Source organism: Cynocephalus volans, chromosome 18, assembly GCF_027409185.1.
Source record: "Cynocephalus volans isolate mCynVol1 chromosome 18, mCynVol1.pri, whole genome shotgun sequence".
NCBI classification, from domain to species: Eukaryota; Metazoa; Chordata; class Mammalia; order Dermoptera; family Cynocephalidae; genus Cynocephalus; species Cynocephalus volans.
The window spans coordinates 14,245,369-14,261,179 of record NC_084477.1 but is presented as its reverse complement, the minus strand read 5'-3'; the positions used below and the strand labels follow the sequence as shown (position 1 = coordinate 14,261,179).

The 15,811-nt window shown below is 34.1% G+C and overlaps 1 protein-coding gene across 3 annotated transcripts in view; it reads right to left on the bottom strand.

Annotated features, from left to right (window-relative positions):
* The window catches only part of ARID4B (AT-rich interaction domain 4B), a 126,115-nt gene that overhangs the window by 66,945 nt on the left and 43,359 nt on the right, over window positions 1-15,811 (bottom strand). For all 3 annotated transcript variants that reach the window (XM_063082675.1, XM_063082677.1, XM_063082676.1), the window contains exons 3-5: window positions 6,658-6,768; window positions 3,837-3,902; window positions 1,249-1,339 (exon numbers count right to left, since the gene is read on the bottom strand). In XM_063082675.1, the coding sequence (XP_062938745.1) occupies window positions 1,249-1,339; window positions 3,837-3,902; window positions 6,658-6,768 (268 nt within the window). The remainder of the gene's footprint in view (window positions 1-1,248; window positions 1,340-3,836; window positions 3,903-6,657; window positions 6,769-15,811) is intronic.

Sequence of the window (15,811 nt, the reverse complement as noted above, 5' to 3'; positions counted from 1 at the left end):
TCTCGTCTCTGAGGTCATTAAAATATGAGTTATTATCATTTAATAAATAATACTGGGATGAATGCCTATCAATTTCAAAAAATAATAATCATTTCAAAATGCTTGAAAACAATAAACTGCAGCTATTTGTAAAACAAAAATAAAACTATAAAACTATAAAACTATAAAGCAATTGAAGAATACATTAGAAAATAGATTTATAACATTGATGGAAGGAAAGCCTTCTTAAACAAGATTCAAAACTAACACTACAAAGGAAAAGGGAACAACACAAAAACTGACTATAAGAAAATGAAAAGCAGAGGAATACAGCAACAAAAGAAAAATATTTGCAACTAAAGCAGCAAAAGATTAATATTCATAATATATAAAGAATTTATATCCTAAAAATAATAATCAAAAGATAAATCATACCAAGAGGAAAAGGGGAGAGTGGGAAAAACCAGCAATTCACATCACAGAAAATACAAATGAAATGATGTTCCTTTCAATAAACATATATGAAAAGATGTTCAATCTCACTAGTAATCATGGGAGAGGCACATTAAAACAAAACTAAAATACTATTTTGTGCCAAATTGGCAAGAATTTGAAAAGACTGATAACATCAAATCTGACAAGGATTGGGAAAACAGATACACTCATTCGGGTAGTATAAATTAATAGTCTTTTAGGAAGGCAGTTTTCATTTACTCCAGTTTTAAAAGTAACATTTCCCTTCAACCTATGTCTATTTCTCAGTGTACAGACTACAGAAATATCAGGACAATGTGGATATACAAAAGACATTCAATCCAGCATTTATTGCAATAGCAAGAAAACTGGCAAAATCATCAGTGAGAAAATAGACTATGGTAAGCCAACTATTACAAAATATAACACTACAATTAAAAGAAATTTCTCTGTTGTACAACAATATGAATATCCTAAACACTATCAAATTGTACACTTTAAAAAGGTTAAGATGGAAAAAAAATTAATTTCTCTAAGATATATTCTGAAGTGAAAAAAGCTATAAATACAAGTGTATGATATATACATTAAATCATTTCAAATTATGTCATGCACATATGTACAAATTTGAAATTATTTTTAAAATACCTAAAAAGATAAAAACCAGTAACAGTAATAACATCTATTTCATTAGGGAAGAGAATAAAGGAAATTTTGCTTTATTTGTACTACTTTCAGATAAGTTTTATTTGTGTAATTGAAAATACATTTTTAAAAGAAAATTTACTCTCTTACCTACAGTGTACCAACTTGCATCTGTTAATTTATTGATAACAGCTTCCTGATATGCACCATCAAGATTCTTCACTTCCACAATAGCTCCTACCTGAAGTATTTTTAAAATGTTAGAAAAAATTTTAATAGATACAATAAACAAACCAAAACCTGGCTTTTTTTTTTTTTAACTGAGTGCATGCATGGTTAGTGAAGAATAAAATGACTACTGACTTGGTTTGTGATAAGGTGCCAGGAGTTTTACCCACCAATACTTCTATACCGTCAGTGAAAATATTAACATAGTGAAAAAAGGCAAATAATATCTAAGCATTATTATGAAAACAGTTCTGCCCTTTCAACCCCCCTAAAAGGGTTTTAGGAACCCCAGGGGTCATCAGACCACACTTTGAGAACCACTATCTGTGAAACTGACTATCCTTGCTCCATATTTCCACTCCTCTTTCAAGGGCACTAGAGAAAATTAAAAAATAGCTTCTGAGGTTTCCCTAAGGGTTAGAATGTACCACTAATGACAGAAAAATGCTGATAATTACACTTATGGTCTACATTGTGATGACAAAAATATTAACTTGTTCAAACAAGAAACTGTTAACCCCACACAATGTCAAAAGGGGGAAGGAAACTCTGGGGAATTAACAGAACATTCATTAAATGACTACAGTCAATAAACACATGCTATTTTATTTTTATTTAATAAATAGTTAAGTGGTCTAGGTATTATTTTCACATAAACTCATTACTGAAAATGTATGTATTGAGATCAAATGACCATCATTTTTGGTAGATTTATTTCCTCTAGAGAAACATTTATTCAAATGCTGACATTTTCTACCAACTGATGAAAAGCTGAAAAGTACATTAGGGAACAATTCAAAATCTAGAGACCGGGCCAAGCCCGTGGCGCACTTGGTAGAGTGCTGCGCTGGGAGCGTGGCAACGCTCCCGCCGCGGGTTCGGATCCTATATAGGACTGACCAGTGCACTCACTGGCTGAGTGCCGGTCACGAAAAAACGACAAAAAAAAAAAAAAAAAAAAATCTAGAGACCAAAAAAAAAGCCTAGACAAGAAAGATACTTCAATAACCTTGAGACCAAAAATTGATACACTTGCCTACATCAAAAGTAAAATGGTCCTAAACCCTAATCACACACACAAAGAAAAGTTTAATAAAGTAAGAAAAAACAAACAAGCAAAATAAACCAATTATGCTACCATCGAGGAGGCTGGAACAGTACAGGGAGAGAAAGATGGCTTATGGCTTCAAAGCAGTTACCGTTTCTACCCCTTACACTGAACATTTTTTGTAGTTGGTGCCTGGGGGCCTGTACCAGGCAAAAAGAGCAGTCAGGCAGTAACAAATAAGACATGGACATGCACATGTACTGAGGATCCAGAGGGCATAAGGTTTCAGAGGGGGCATAAGCTCTGAGTCTGTCGGAATTTTGGTTCTGCCATTATTGGCTGTGAGACCTCAACCAAATTCCTTCACCTCCCTTAGGCTTCCTCTTCTGGAATAGGAAGAGCTATTGTGAGAATTAAATAAAGTAATATGTGCAAAAGACTTAGTCCAGTGCTAGCATATACTAAGCACTAAATAAATGATGGCTAACATCATATAACTGCACACATTTTTGTTCTTTTGTCCCTGCAAGTAGTAAACATATACATGTGCTATTAAAGATGGCACCTACAAAACAGAAATGGTGAAAAATAATTTTTACAAAGCAAGATTGACAAAAAAAAATAATAAAATAAAAGACAGTTTTAGCCATCCATAGTACCTACTATGTATACAAGGGGATCCAATTAAAAGCTTTAAAATACAACAACAAACAAAAACTGGTGGATAATACACATATATCTAACACTCCAAAAAGTACATCTTCACCAGTAAAAGTTTTTTTTCTAACATCTACAAATGTTTCTTCAATTCTCTTAGCATTTTTAAAAAATTTTCCCTAGCCAGGCCAATGTACCTTTTCAGAAAAGTAAAAGGACCAAAACATTGTAGCTACCTACACCTTCCCTTTAGCTTACTTACTAGCAGAAAGTAAAGGAGCCTTAATTTCACTGGCCAATGAGGAAAAACAAATGCAAAAAACACTCTAGAGCTCTCAGCATGAACATGCTCATCACGTACAATCGCCTGGTAATTCTTTAAAGATTTCCTTTGCCATTAGCTGAGCCAAAGAATTAAAAGCTCTGAGTTTGGGTTTTTTTAAGTTTGTCACTTTTTAGATAATAATGGAACTTACATCACTAATCCCTAGTTCATCACCTATTAATCCTGGAAAATCCATCATTTCAGTAATGGAAACATGGTGGGACTGAAACAGTTGACTAAGGAGAAACAGTCAATGCTTCCTTGATGTTCATTTCATTTCAGACATACTGTATGTCTTGCTATCTTATCAGGAATTATTTAATATTAAATCTATTTTTTCTATCAGTTTTTTTTAGAGAAAACTATGTATCAATTGTATCAACTCAGTAACAAAACAGCCAAAGAATTAAAAGGAAATGACCAAGCATAATTATCATATCCCAATCAAATATTAGAACTAATAATGAATAGATGAATTACCTTTAGTGGGCCCTTTATGTGGTCATCCTGAACTTCCACTGTTGAAGAATCATGTCTAAATGTCACCTAGAGATTATAAATTTAATTAGCCACCAAAAAAAAGCAACACAAGCTCATCAATGCACTCATTATTCACTTTTATTACAAGTAATATAAACTAACAGCACTCTATCATACAAGATCCCAAACCCTAAGCAGATTAACAGAAAATTTAAACAGATACTGCACCCAGACTATATTCCACTTCCATGTAACCAATGATATTACATCTGTATTACTCCATGTTCCACATATCATACTTTATTCATAGTTATTAGTTTAGATATACAATCTCTTTTCCTAAAAATTGAGGAAGATGTGAAGATCTTAGGCTACTAGGTACTGTAACATTCGTGAAGGTCTACCTTAACAATAAGCAGTAGCAGTAAATATTTACTCAAGCTAAGCATCAGCCTCAAGCATCAAACATTTAATATTCACAACAACCCTATTAGAGAGGTGGGATTATACCCACTTTGTTGATAAGAAAACTGAAGAACAGAAAGTAACTGGTCCAAAATCACAGAACTAGTACATGGTGGAGATGATATTCAAACATAACACTGGAAAGTTCTAGAGCTAGACTGCCCTTCCATATCAGTATAAAATCAGAGAATGGGAAACCAGATGTGAAGAGAGTAAGTTAAAATAAAGGGATCAAGTTTAAATGTTTAATTGCTGGTTAAAAACAGGATAGCTTCTACTATTCAGTACAGAAAAAGTTGTTTTCTCTTTACAACGCAAAAGAGTTCTTACAGGGATTGAACCATTAATATGTTATCAGATGTACATAGTAATCATTTTAGGTAATCAGCTTGCTCACAAACTAGCTATTAGAGGAGATGCCTTGTACACATAGTATCCCAGGCATTTCTGTGTCTCACAAAAGCATTACCACACTTTATTTAAATCATGTGTTTAGGTAACTGTGTCCTTCATTTTAACTGTTAAGCCACTTACAGATAAGGACTAGGTCTTAACACTAGAGTTTTAGAACCTTTATACAGTGCTTAGTACATAGTAAATGCCCCATAAATCAGAGGCAGCTATGAAGACATTTATCAACAAATTTGTTCAAAATGTACTAATTCTGAATCATAAACAGTTAAACTGGTTAAGAAATATACTCCCATATCTGTTGAGAAAATCATTAACTTTGAATTACAAAGAAATTTTTAGAGCAACAAAAAAATTAAAAATAAGTTTTAGATACCCATTATTTACAAGTCACAAGGTACTCTGTGCTATCAATAGACACAGTAGAGCCAGGTATTAAGTTTTGTTCCTTTCATTTATAGCAAGAAACAGCCGGACTGCTACACGTCATTTTCCTGGTTCATTCACTACACAGGGACTCTAAGGGTACAAGTCGGATCGAAAAGACAGCCTGTTCTTTGTGAGCCAGTGCATGGGTCCTAAAATGACAATGCTCCTGCGCTCCCCCCACCCGCCCTTTTTTTTAAACTAGCACAAGTGCTATTTACACACGAGCTCTGCTAATGAAGGAGGCTCTCCACGGGGGCGGGGGGGGGGGTTGTCTAATTCACACAAAGGCATTACATGTGCTAGCAGTAGCTCTGAAAAGGTAAGAAAATTGATAATAGGCTTTTTCTTCATCTCTAGGATAGTAGTGGCAATAAACTGAGTGCTTAGGGAACCCCAGTGTGTGAAGCCAAACTGGAAACACCACTGTAAGAGCACTGTAGAAGCACTCGCATAACCAGATCACAAACGAACTCATAAGACACCGAGCACATGTAAACTAAAGGTAGGGTAGGGCCACAACCAGGATCCTACAGGTTAATTAGTCAGTGGTTCTTAACCAGGAGTGTCAATTAGAATCAGCCAGGAAGCTTTTTCAACACATCCATGCATAAGGAAAGCACCCAGGCACAGACAGGCACAGAAAAAAGCTCCAGAAGAGACTCTGGTACTCTCCCCAGGAAGAATAACACCCTCTACAGCCTGTTTAATTGGCGATATTCAAACCAACAGCTTACAAGATATCTGCTAATCCAAGATTATAAATCTCTTATGGACAGAGATCAGGTCAACATCATCCTGGGATACCCATCCTCCTTCCCACCTAACAGAGTTCCCTGCACAGGGTTTGCCAATCCATAAATTACTGACAAACAAATAAACATCAAAATTCAAAGATTGCATTTGTCCTGTATTTTTCCACACTGGTATTTAAAATTTAAGCAATTACATTTCTTTTTCTGCACTATGAGACAAAACTCAAGTACTTTAGAAAGATTTTTCAAGAAAGGTAGAGGATAAGGAATCAACAACTAGATGTACCTTATTTCACTGTTATCTAAAACACCATCAATTACAAGTCACATCCCAATTTCATGGATAAAATGGAGGCTGAATATCTTAAAACTGACGAAGTATGGTAGTTTCAATTCCGCCACTAATTTGTTATAACAGCCTTACAGAAATCACTTATCCTCTATGAGCCTCATGTTTCTTGAAATAAAATGAAGGAATTAAACTAAATGACTACTAAGGTCTTTCCTAGCTCTAAAACTCTAAAAATATGAATAATACCAAGTCTATAGTGAAATGGCATTCAAAAATACCAACTGTGATAATCTAATTTCATTCTAATTGAAATACTTTAAAATCACAAATAATGCTTTGTTTTGAGGTATTTTTATAACCATTACTCCTAGAAACTCATCTTGCAGAAAAATAATTCTAAGATACCCTTACCAAATGGGGCTTACATATCAAATACGGAACATTTAATTTATAAAATCTACAAATACCATACCTTGACTTTGACAAGTCTCTTTGCTGTCTTGATCTTGGCTTCACAAAAGGCTCCCCTATATTTAGCACTCACATCAGTGCCCACTGTCAAATAGGGAGGCTCATCAAGGGCCTAAAAATGCAAAGAAATATAATTAGATTTAAGCTCTGATTCTTTCTAAATCAGACATCAGAATGGTGTTATAGCTATAAAATTATAGTTATAAAAATTATAACAGTGAAATGTATTTGTCAAGACCAATCTATAGTATACTATAAATTAAAAATAAGTAAAATGTTTACCATAAAGCCTATTTAAATATACTAAATATGTATCATGTAAAATACAAAGGCATCTTTTTATCTATTAAACACATATGGTCCATGAAATGAATCAGCTCACTCACAAGTACAGCCTTCCACCCATGTGTCCAGCTACCCATTCATTCATTCATTCAAATATGTTTACTATATGATCACTTAAAGAGAAGGGTCCATTTGCAAGAAGGCAGATCTTTAAAGCTCAAAGTTGGAAAAAATATCTCCTAATATTTAGGCTATATCTTGGCAGCCACCTAAATCCAGAACAGCTCTGTTATACCTCTATTTATAAACAACTGTAAGGTAGAGTAGCATAAAAGGGGAAAAATACACATACTTAAACTACTGGTGCAAACTATATGAAGAAATCCAATCTGGAAAGTCTCAAGTAAAACTATTAAGCCAAAAAGTCGCAAATGCTTACGTATAGGTTCACTGTTTATTTACTCTTCTACCTTAAATAATTTTTACATTTCCTCATTTGTGACTTAGTTTTTAACAGCTCTAATCTAGCTGCTCTGACTTTTTACAATTGGGTACATTCCTGAATAGCATCTCTATTTCCAAGCAGTTCTTCTGCTTATATTAATCAATTCAATAGCCAAAAGATGATTATGTAAGCAGCTTTTCCCAGAGCGTTTTTCAAGAAATACTAATATCCCAAGATGCTCCACCAAAAAGAAAAAGAGGCGGGATTTGGGAAAATCCATCCATTGAATGGATTCCTTCTCTGCCTCATCTTTGGAGATTCAGAAGTATATGCTAAGAGATCTGAGAGGCACTACAGTAAAGAAAATGATTAAACTTGAACTCAGCACTTCCCAATCTATTTGTCCAAAGAAGCCTTTTTTGTTCCCCTATTAACACCTATTAATATACTACAGAAATTCAGAATATATAGTGCAAAGTGGTATATATAGCAATGAATAATGAATGAAGTATTAATTTTATTTAGATTTTTAAGTAAGTTCACCCCAAACAGTTGGAGCTTATACATAAAGAAATGATCTCCAAAAAAAAAAAGATATTCCAAAGTTACCACGAAAGTGCCCACAATTACATCAAAGACCTCCATAATGGCCATTTGCCTTACATCCTATGTATTTAATGAAAGGCATTTAAAAAAAGAAGAAAGAAAAGAAAAGCTCAAAACATATCAAGTATATGATCTTCTTAAATCTACTTAGGAAAATGCCAATATATCAGTTCATTTATGCTGTAACAGGAGAGTGCCCTCATAAAAACATAATCATTTCTGCATTACTACTTAAATTTTTTTATATTAACTACAGCTTGATAACTTTACATTGCCCTTGCACCTAAAATTAATAAATGTACTTATACTTTACCTACCTATCTTAGCACTCTTAAGAGAGCATTTTCCTTGGCCAAAATTATGGTTAAATTCCAGACAGACTAAGGCTTCATTTTAGCAAGAATATGAAGAGAGACCAGCACAGCACTCACTCAAAAATTTCAAGGATGGGAATGTAATGTACAGCATGGGTAGTAATGAATATGTTAGATTGTGGTAATCATTACACAATGTACGTGTATCATACCATCATCTCAAATACACATGCATGTGTATCATACATCATCTCAAATACACAATGTATGTGTATCAAATCATCTCACTGTACATCCTGAATATGTTTAATCTTTATTTGTCAAATATTTTAAAATTTAAGCAAAAGAGAAAAAATATTAAGGAAATTTCAGTTCACTTTGTGGTTCAAGTAGTATCAGGTGTCACTGCTAGAAAAGCCTAAATCGTGGGGCAGTCTTCATGACCACAGGCTCACAATTCTCCACAATTTGCAACTTCTCCCATTAACGTATCCTGCCTTATTAACCAGCAAAATTGTTTTCAGAGACAAATAGTACAGTTAAAATAAATGAAACTAATGAGAAAACTGAAACTACAAGTCAGCTAAAAATTGCAACTTTGTACTCAAGAACAAATGAGTATTTTTTAAAATAAGCTTTTTAATTTTTTAATAGAGAATTTTGAACAAAAAGGAAACTGAACAGTAATATATTTAGATTACTAGTTTACAGAAACCCATTTATGTATTCTTTTCATTAACATTTACATCAAACACTAGCAACATTTCAACTACAGCAAACTGTAGATAGGCTTATTGGGCAGATTTATTAAAGCTGAATTTGAGCAAGGGGATTTTTTGCCCAAACTAGGCCCATCCCACATCCTAACCAACATGAAAACCTATGTTGACAGAAGAGTATTAATTACCTCAAATATTGTGGGAGCAAATTATTATTTTGAAGGGTAATATTTTCCTTCCTTCAAGGTAGACCACATGAAAAGGAATTACAAGGGATATATGGAAAATGCCCCTTAGAAAAAGACTTGCAAAAGGAAACCAAAGTCTAATAAAAGCTGGTGACCTTGAAATACATTGTTAGAAGATAAGAAAAGCAATGGTGTATTTTCTGATCTTACTTTATTTTTTTTTGCATCATCTTTTGTAAATTTACTTCTCTGTTCCTAAATTCTCATTTAGCATAATAATTTGAATCTTTAACAAACCTATATCAAAGCATTGGGGTTACAAAGATGTTCAGAATGAGATACTTTGAGACATGCATAATCATCTAGAAGTGAAACTATGAAACTATTTTTAAATGCTAACCAAAATATCAATGAGACTTTCTACAGAAACCCAAATCAAATCCATAACTGACATGGTTAGATTTGTGTATGTAATTTTAGCAGGGCATAAGGCATCTCTCTATCATTAGTCTAACACAGGTAATAGAGCAGACTGATTAACAGCACAGCTTTCAAAGTAGAAAGACAAGGTCCTATTCCCACCTGTATCCCCTATACTATACTAACGAGACAAGTTTTTGTAGGCTATCGAACCTCTCTAAGCTCAGTTTCCATGTCAAGAATACATGGTCAATATTAGTAAAGGACTCAGTTATGAAGCCTGAAGTAGTCAGCATAAAACACCCAATATAGGCAAAGAAGTCATTACATCAACGCACATTCAGATTTGGCCCCTTGCTTTTTTTCTTTTTAATATTCGAGAGGCAAAACCTCATTTTAAATGATTGCTCACCATAAATAAGTGCAAATTCAAACCTAAATCACTTTTCTCACTTTGTCAATTAGTTTCAATACTCATGAGAATTTTTAAAAATTTTTCTTTCTGGCTGGCCAGTACAGGGATTCAATATTTTAATACTAAATCTAGTGAGAAAATACCACAGGATAGTTTGTAATATGTTTGATGTGTCTTTAAAATGTTATACTTTTTCCAACTCTAAAAATGTAGAAATAATCAAGGGCACATTATTTTATACATATGGAAAAAACACATATAATGATGATAAAAATAGGAACAACTGTAAAGAGGGATTAACCTATGAGAAAGGGTGTGGAATGGAGGGGTGTGTGAATGAAAATATTTTATTCAAAGTCTGTTCCTAAATAAGGTTCCTTTTTGATTGCCTTGTTTACAACCAGGATGTATTCTTTACCTTTTAAAATATATAATAAGGAACACTTCAAACATATACAAAGGAAAGCAGAACAGTATAATGAATCCCTCATATACCTATGATCTGGCTTCTACAATGATCAACTCATAGACAGTTTTGTGTCATCTATCCCCCTACAGATTCTCCCCAAAGCCTGATTATTTTGAAGGAAACCCCAGATACTGTATCACTTCATCAGGACAATAAAAAGTATTATCTGTAATGATTGGGATTATGGTTTACTTTGAATCTTCTTACTAATACTCTTCTATATTCTCCAATTTATTTGCAATGATTATATTAATGAAAATCAGTATAATACAGTAATCAAGAGTACAGGCTCCTGAATTAGATGTCTGGTTTCAAATCTACCACTTAATAGCTAGGTGACCTTGGGCTAGGACCTCTGTGCCTCAGGATACGATAACAGTTACTATTTCATAGGGATAAGGAATAAAATGCTACACATAAAGTGCTTAGAACAGGGCCCAGCATACAGTGCTAAATAAAGGCTATTATTATTGCTTAATAGTCTGGGGGGGAACTGTGAGTTTAAAAAAAAAAAAAAGTAAGTCCTATACAAAACGTTAATTCATAAAGAATTCCTACATAAATAGAGCAGATGCCAGTATAATTGTGTATATATGTGGGGTGGGGGATAGGTTGCTTTAAGATACTGTCTCCCTTATCCTATTCAGACAGGAAGTAATCATGTTGACTTCTAGTAGTAAGAGAGGTTAAGTCTCTGTGGAGATGCTCCATAACAAAGTGTATCATGACACTTAATGTGACAGAAAAGGACTACACACCTATTCTGAGGCTAATGCACTTGGGCCCAAAGTAGATGTACAAAGATCTATGTCAGCAGGTTAACTATGATTCCTTTGACCAACACAAAACTCTTACCTTCTCTTTTAGCTCTGCTTCTGATTTTGGTCAATAATATGGACCATCTCAGAGGCTAAAATAAGATGTTTTATGTAGCACCTCAATGCCAAAAGGGAAATTAAGCTACTAAATTACCATCCTTTTGTTTAGCAAACAGAACAGTTTCCCAGTTGTCAAGGCAACAGCTACCTCACAGTTATTCAGCATTGCTTAAACAATTATTTTTCCAGTCAATCTACCAAATGTCCTAACTGGCACCTAAAACCATTCAATTCCATGGGAGTATTAAAAGGCATAAGCAACTTTTAAATTAGCTATTAGTGATTTCAACAGTAACTCTAATGTGCCTCTGAGCTGTAGTACACCACATATATAAAATAAGTTTTAGAAAGACAACAGTAAAACCCATTCTTTAAATTACTGGCTAATGTTGACACTGCCCAGGAAATATTCAGTTATTCAAGATCTGTTTTTTAAAAAGCAAAACATGCTAGATGACATTTTATTGAGGTGGTTTCTTAAAAAGAGTAAGGCATTCAAACTGGTTACAGTGCCAATGCAGTCAGGAGAATCAGAAAACAAAAGTATAAAATTTGATACTAAAAACCCTCAGTAATAAATGCACTTAAACACACACAATGTGACAATAAATCTGTACCAAAAACCTATTTTGTATATAACAATCCCAAAGAGGTATTAAAACAATAATGACGATAATTCCAACAGATGAATGAACAAAAAATATGCCTACATACTAAAGGGTATAACATGTAAAAACCAAGCTTAAATGAATACATTGAGGAAATAAAGAAAACTGTGTAATTTAACTCTGAAATGTTCTCTGAGGCCACTTCCTCTCCCCCTTTTCATGTGGCACTGAGGACATGGTTTAGCGCGGTGTAAGGGGAGGCAGGAGGAGGTAGGGGACAGAGGCTGAGTATACAAGTCAGTGAGTAAGGTTGGGGGAGGCACAGGCAGACCTGAGGACATGGTTGGGGGCTGAGCAGGAACAGAGTAGATGCGCAGCATGGCTGGCAGATTTGTTACATGACCATATAAGTAAACTGACTGAAGACACAAGTAAATATACTAAGCATAGTAGGGGCCATGTTTCTCACTGCCAGTTAAAAAGGAAGGAAGGGACTAGCTATAAAGAAGTCTGAAGTACTAGATTGGAATTGAAGATTCAGTTTGAATTCATATTGACATACAATTCGTATACATAAACACAGGAAACTAAAGAAGTACTTATAGATATATGTGTATATATGCATGTGTGTATGTGTGCGTGCGTGCGTGCATGCATGTGTGTGTGTGTGTGTGTGTGTGTATCCCTATATTTCCCCAGCTCTGTCCACCAAGGCGGCCTAGGAGAAAGTGACAGAGAAACCAGTAACAAAAAAACATATCAATGGCCTAGATCTTAATTGCTAAATCCCATAATCCATTCCATTAAAAGGAAACAAGGATTCTTGGAGAAATAAATGGCTGATTTTAAAGTAGTATATATTTATTGGGCATCTGCATGTCTTTTTCTGTGAATTATACATTTACATTCTTTACCCATCTTTCTGAATTACTCAATTTTCTACCGGATTGTAAAAGTTATTTCATATCTAAAAAAATCAACCCCTCCCCAGAACACAAAAATCTTCTTTGGAAACTACCCATATTTCTTAATATTTTCCTTAAATTTTAAGTTACTTCAGGGGATGGAATCACAAATTACTTAAAAGTAAATTTTAAACCTACATCTATTAACCAGAGCAATATCTGCATATTCACAGATATTAACAGAGGGGTATCAGCACATTCCCGGAAATTTAAATAACTCAAAAGAGACATTCTAATTGGAATTTTCAGCATCAGCAAAGAAGAAAAAAATACACACCAAGAAAGGCATTATTAAGTGCCTACTATATTTAAGACATTGCTTTAAGTACCAAAAAAGCAAAGAAGCTTTCTCATGTAACACAAAGGTAGCCAATTAATTTGCTCTCATAAGAGAGGTTAATCTTATTTGTCATCCTGCTAGTGAGGTCAAAACCTTATTCAAATGCAAATGAACCTGCTTTAGAGTAACAACAATCTCAGAACATAATTAAACTTTCATGATCTAGAAATGAGAGGAACCTAGTGGTTAGCCAGTTCAAAAACCAGAATACAAAGAGAAACCTTAACTGGCAATTTACATATATCTGGACATGTCAGTAATATCTACTGCATGGATCAGAAGGCATTAAGTAGAACATTTTAAAAGTTACTAAAGATACATCTAGAGAATGTTTCTAAGAGTTTGAATTTAAAAAAATAAAAAAGAAATCCTTCAAAATACACACTGACTTTTTATCCTGTTTTACATCCTCAAGAAAATGACCTTGAAAGAAGCCATCAATAGGAAACAACAATCTTTTATCACTTGAAAATCTATACATAAAGAGTAATTTTGTTTGACTAGGCCAGGTGATTTTTCAGATACTCTGGAGAACCATCTTCTGGAATCTCCAGTTCCTGGCAGTTACATTTATTCCTGGGTGCTGGAATCGGAATAGATGACATGAGCATGGCAAAAAAGATGATCGTTTGTTTACACAGCACTGTTCTTAAACTTAAAAAACAAAAAACAAAAAACCCATCTCCCCTAGAGTGATGATAAATGAATGTTACTAAAATGCACATAAACATAAAACTACCATATCTCATCTAATTTAAGTCATCATTAATTATAAGCCACACTTACCAGTGAAAAGGAGAAAAGCTACCAAATAAACTATGATATACCATCAGCAGTTGACTGCTGAATGCATCCTGACTTCAGAAATGTTAAAATGTGGACAATGTATGCCTTTCACCTGATGAAATACAGTAGGTACAAATTCTTTATGCTTACAGGACTACACAAGTATAAACCAAACAAATTTACAAACTGAATTTCAAAAACCAACAAAATCAGTGAAATTCAAATAACATCATTACTTCAATTGAAATAATGGATGAAAGTCTGCTAAAACTACATACTCCCAACATAAACATGATACAGGCTACTTTTGGACTGGCATGCTTTTAATACTAAGCACAGTGTAATGAATCAATTCTCCCAACCACTTTTCTCTATTTAAACTCCTGCATAACCTTTTGATAGATAGATCAATGTTGCTTTATGAGGCAGGAACATATCATTTACTATTAACTCCATCTCTGCTCTTTTCTCATTCCACGTGCAACTGAAGTAACACTGCTCACTATTGACTTTGACTGTAAAACATACAACGCAACTGCTGAAACTGCAACGGCAGTTCTCTGTTATCTGGATACACAGACGGCCCAAAACATGTTATGTTAAATCTTTTCAGCTCTCCTTATGAACTGAAATTGCAGGAACTCAAGATAAAACAAAGTAGGAATAATGAGTATACTTTCTGTACCTTTTGAATTTAGTGTCACTTACATGTATTACCTAATAAAAACAATTAATTTAAAAACTTTAAAGTTTCACAGAGAACTTGCAGACTAGACCCAAGGGACCTTCTGTGGAGGCCAGTTTGACATATACACTCATATAGAGGTAACAGAATATAAAGAATGAGGACAGAATTTGTGTAAAGAATACTTCAGCTCATGACCCCAATCTGCAACTTTTACTCCCTGATTCTGTTTCTCCTTCTTTAAAAAAAGGTAATTAATACTATCTGCCTTAAAAGCACTTTACAAATGTTAAGTATGTTGCAGGTTTATTAGAATTACGATTATCATGTCTTAAATAAGCTGCGTACCAGAAACAAGCTCAAAGGTAAGAGTACAAGAAATCTAACAAAAGTCCCAAACGTCTCTTAAGTACCTTCCAGTCCTAATAGGGCATGTGCGTGTGTAGAGACTAATATTCCAAAGATGCTGGATCTCCTCTACCTACTCAATGACTATGTATATATGAAGGACCCAAAATATCATGTTTAACAAGTAAAATAAGGAGAAATTAACCAATACAAATTTCAGCTATTCTATAATCAAAATGCCCACCGCTGAGACCAATGCATCACATCATGTGCTGATAAATCTAAATATGCTGTTTATAAATTATCAGAGGACCAAATCTGTACAATAATAAAAGCCCACATAGCACAAGATTATTTCTTTTAACAAAGGGATATGTTCTGGCAATATGCCAATAAGTAGTTGATTAGACTAGCAGCCATGTGACCCAAACTGGGCCAATCACATTCCCTCTCTCTGTCATTTAAAGCTAAGAGGTTCATCAATTAGTTGGTAGAGCAAGGAGCTAGCTGATGCAGCCTATGGTAGCCAAGTTCTGGCATGCTCAGGGAGAAGCAGAGAAAACCAGTTTGCAGAGAGGGGATAAAAGAAAGAAAACAGATGCAGAGAAAAAAGCAGACATAAGAGATGTGTGTCTTCTAAGTTACTGAGGGAACAGTAGCCTTAGTTCCTGCTGGCTTTCCAAC